The 4,179-nt window shown below is 57.7% G+C and overlaps 1 protein-coding gene across 1 annotated transcript; it reads left to right on the top strand.

Annotated features, from left to right (window-relative positions):
- Nucleotides 1-242: 242 nt before the first annotated feature.
- On the top strand, nucleotides 243-3,841 carry ADRB3 (adrenoceptor beta 3). The gene is made up of 2 exons (XM_519708.7): nucleotides 243-1,577; nucleotides 2,604-3,841. The coding sequence occupies exons 1-2, from the start codon at nucleotides 373-375 to the stop codon at nucleotides 2,623-2,625; spliced, it is 1,227 nt and encodes a 408-aa protein (XP_519708.3). The 5' UTR covers nucleotides 243-372; the 3' UTR covers nucleotides 2,626-3,841.
- The last annotated feature ends 338 nt before the right edge of the window (nucleotides 3,842-4,179 follow it).

The raw sequence follows: 4,179 nt of genomic DNA, 5'->3' as shown, positions 1-4,179 counted from the left end.
AGTCCAGGAGCCTGGCCACGGCAGGGGTGGACAGATGGTGGCAGAGGAACCACGGTGTCCCTTCCTCCAGATTTAGCTAAAGGAAACGTGGAGCATCGCATTGGCCATCCTCCCCACTCTCCAATTCGGCTCCAGAGGCCCCTCCAGACTATAGGCAGCTGCCCCTTTAAGCGTCGCTACTCCTCCCCCAAGAGCGGTGGCACCGAGGGAGTTGGGGTGGGGGGAGGCTGAGCGCTCTGGCTGGGACAGCTAGAGAAGATGGCCCAGGCTGGGGAAGTCGCTCTCACGCCTTGCTGTCCCCTCCCCTGAGCCAGGTGATTTGGGAGACCCCCTCCTTCCTTCTTTCCCTACCGCCTCACGCGCGACCCGGGAATGGCTCCGTGGCCTCACGAGAACAGCTCTCTTGCCCCATGGCCGGACCTCCCCACCCTGGCGCCCAATACCGCCAACACCAGTGGGCTGCCAGGGGTGCCGTGGGCGGCGGCCCTGGCCGGGGCGCTGCTGGCGCTGGCGGTGCTGGCCACCGTGGGAGGCAACCTGCTGGTCATCGTGGCCATCGCCCGGACTCCGAGACTCCAGACCATGACCAACGTGTTCGTGACTTCGCTGGCCGCAGCCGACCTGGTGATGGGACTCCTGGTGGTGCCGCCGGCGGCCACCTTGGCGCTGACTGGCCACTGGCCGTTGGGCGCCACTGGCTGCGAGCTGTGGACCTCGGTGGACGTGCTGTGTGTGACCGCCAGCATCGAAACCCTGTGCGCCCTGGCGGTGGACCGCTACCTGGCTGTGACCAACCCGCTGCGTTACGGCGCACTGGTCACCAAGCGCCGCGCCCGGACAGCTGTGGTCCTGGTGTGGGTCGTGTCGGCCGCGGTGTCGTTTGCGCCCATCATGAGCCAGTGGTGGCGCGTAGGGGCCGACGCCGAGGCGCAGCGCTGCCACTCCAACCCGCGCTGCTGTGCCTTCGCCTCCAACATGCCCTACGTGCTGCTGTCCTCCTCCGTCTCCTTCTACCTTCCTCTTCTCGTGATGCTCTTCGTCTACGCGCGGGTTTTCGTGGTGGCTACGCGCCAGCTGCGCTTGCTGCGCGGGGAGCTGGGCCGCTTTCCGCCCGAGGAGTCTCCGCCGGCGCCGTCGCGCTCTCTGGCCCCGGCCCCGGTGGGGACGTGCGCTCCGCCCGAAGGGGTGCCCGCCTGCAGCCGGCGGCCCGCGCGCCTCCTGCCTCTCCGGGAACACCGGGCCCTGTGCACCTTGGGTCTCATCATGGGCACCTTCACTCTCTGCTGGTTGCCCTTCTTTCTGGCCAACGTGCTGCGCGCCCTGGGGGGCCCCTCTCTAGTCCCGGGCCCGGCTTTCCTTGCCCTGAACTGGCTAGGTTATGCCAATTCTGCCTTCAACCCGCTCATCTACTGCCGCAGCCCGGACTTTCGCAGCGCCTTCCGCCGTCTTCTGTGCCGCTGCGGCCGTCGCCTGTCTCCGGAGCCCTGCGCCGCCGCCCGCCCGGCCCTCTTCCCCTCGGGCGTTCCTGCGGCCCGGACCAGCCCCGCGCAGCCCAGGCTTTGCCAACGGCTCGACGGGTAGGTAACCGGGGCAGAGGGACCGGCGGCTCAGGGTCGGGAAGCATGCGATGTGTCCGTGGGTCAACTTTTTGAGTGTGGAGTTTATTAGGAGAAGGTGGGATGGCTTTGCTTGGAGAGAAAAGGGAACGAGGAGTAGCGAACCAAAATGGGACCCAGGGTCCTTTTCTTTCCGGATCCAGTCACTAGGGTAGAAGCAAAGGAGGGCGAGCGGGCCGTCGTTCCTCACCCAAGGACCTAAGGTGCGCCACCGGAAAGCGCTGCGGTGTCCCGAGGACTCTCGCCCCGCCTGGTCGGCTTTAGGGATTTTTTTTTTTTTTTAAATAGAGACAGGGTTTCGTCTCTGTCTCCCACGCGGGAATGCAGTGGCGCGATCTCAGCTCACTGCAGTCTTGAACTCCTGGCTCCTGGGCTCAAGCGATCCTCCCACCTCAGCCTCCTGAGTATCTGGGACTACAGGCGAGCCCCACCAATCCCAGCTATTTTTAAAATTTCTTGTAGAGATGGGGTCTTGCTATGTTGCCCAGGCTTGTCTTGAACTTCTGGCCTCAAGTGATCCTTCTGCCTCAGCCTTCCAAAGCATTAGGATTACAGGCCGGAGCCAGGGCGCCGGGTCGGCTCTAGTTTTGGTTTTCCAGCTCAGTTCTTTGCCCCCCTCCCCCGATTTCTTGCCGTCACTAGACCTGGCTCGGACTTGAAGGCAGGGCTAGTGCCCCCCCACCCGCCCCCCAAGCCCTCGGCCTCAGTTCTGGGTTTTCTCAAAGGTTTGACAGCTGTGGAGGTGAGAATCCACTTCCGGTATGAAGTACAGTTGTGAGTGAGGAGCCTGTGAGTGCAGATGTGTGCCCTCCCGCTCCCTGGGCTGGGTTGGAGTAGGGATGGGGTGGGGCGTGTGTGGCTGGGTGGTGCCCTGGCGTTTTTGTGTAACTAAATATGCGTTCCAGGGTCCCTGATCTCTGTCATTCCCCTCAGTGCACCTGTTGCTCCTTTCACCCCAGGGTCTATTATCTCCACTTTTTTTCCCAGGGCTTCTTGGGGAGTTTCTTAGGCCTGAAGGACAAGAAGCAACAACTCTGTTGATCAGAACCTGTGGAAAACCTCTGGCCTCTGTTCAGAATGAGTCCCATGGGATTCCCCGGCTGTGACACTCTACCCTCCAGAACCTGACGACTGGGCCATGTGACCCAAGGAGGGATCCTTACCAAGTGGGTTTTCACCATCCTCTTGCTCTCTGTCTGAGAGATGTTTTCTAAACCCCAGCCTTGAACTTCACTCCTCCCTCAGTGGTAGTGTCCAGCTGCCGTGGAGCAGCAGGCTGGCTTTGGTAGGGGCACCCATCACCCGGCTTGCCTGAGCAGTCAGTGAGTGCTTAGGGCAAAGAGAGCTCCCCTGGTTCCATTCCTTCTGCCACCCAAACCCTGATGAGACCTTAGTGTTCTCCAGGCTCTGTGGCCCAGGCTGAGAGCAGCAGGGTAGAAAAGACCAAGATTTGGGGTTTTATCTCTGGTTCCCTTATTACTGCTCTCAAGCACTGGCCTCTCTCACTTTAGTCATGGAATGGCCCCAATCTACCTCACAGCAGTGTCAGAAGGACTTCGCCAGGGTTTTGGGAGCTCCAGGGTTCATAAGAAGGTGAACCATTAGAACAGATCCCTTCTTTTCCTTTTGCAATCAGATAAATAAATATCACTGAATGCAGTTCATCCTTGGCCCCCTTTCCCTCCATTTGTTTTCTTTTCATAATCCACTTACTCCCTTCCCTTTTACTCTGCACTGGCTTTTGACAGAGACAGTAAATTAGGCCTAATCCTCACTCTTTTCTTCCTAATCTTCATCAAACAAAAAATGAAAAGTCTGTCTGGACGAAGGGGAGTGAGCTTGAGCCTTTGATATCTTGCTCCCCCACCCTTCCTGAAACTCTTGAAATCCAGTTGCCATTGAGTAGCAAAGCCACGCTCCCCACAGGACTTGGACAGAGGGCCCACAGGGGGATGGGCTGGCTGTGGCCAGGTTTAGGGCAGGGGGCATTTGTCCCCTCCATGCTATAATCCAGTGGTGCCTTACATGGTGTGTGTGTGTGTGTGTGTGTGTGTGTGTCTGGAGGCACAGGCACAAAGCATTGCTTGGGTTGGTCAAATGTCTTGTGTCATAAATATATTCTGATGTTTCCCAGCCTTTCCACAACCTCTACCTTCCCACTCACCTTCCCCAGCTACAAAAATCTGTATTACCCTCTTAAAGTAAAACTGGAGTTACAAATTTGAGCCTGTTGATGCAGTTTTCTCTTATTTCCATTTTATGAATCTTATCAGCCAGGTTTCCTATGTAAAGAAAATTTCTATGGAAATCATTAGATCATTTTGTGAGTTTCTATTTAAACTCTATGAGCCAAGACTATTGTCCAGGATGATTTATGGAATGCCCGGTAAATCACAGATGTTTTGCGTGTTTGTGATGTAGTGCGCAATGCGTTGTCTTGGTTCAGGGGCCCTAGAGTTATAAAATTCCATCTGCCCCAAGGAGGAGCTCAATAGATTTCCACATATGGGTGTTCCCTGTGAATTGGACCTGGTCTGTGCTGCTCTCTTTTCTCCAGGAGCCC

The sequence above is a fragment of the Pan troglodytes genome, chromosome 7 (genome assembly GCF_028858775.2).
Source record: "Pan troglodytes isolate AG18354 chromosome 7, NHGRI_mPanTro3-v2.0_pri, whole genome shotgun sequence".
In the NCBI taxonomy this organism is placed as follows: domain Eukaryota; kingdom Metazoa; phylum Chordata; class Mammalia; order Primates; family Hominidae; genus Pan; species Pan troglodytes.
This window is presented reverse-complemented; position numbering and strand designations above follow the sequence as displayed.

Bases quoted from the DNA above. Each gene is read 5' to 3' on its own strand.
- ADRB3 (XM_519708.7), top strand. From the start codon at position 373: ATGGCTCCGTGGCCTCACGAGAACAGCTCTCTTGCCCCATGGCCGGAC. The intron at 1,578-2,603 runs GTAGGTAACCGG...TTTTTTTCCCAG, and splicing joins CTTTGCCAACGGCTCGACGG to GGCTTCTTGGGGAGTTTCTT.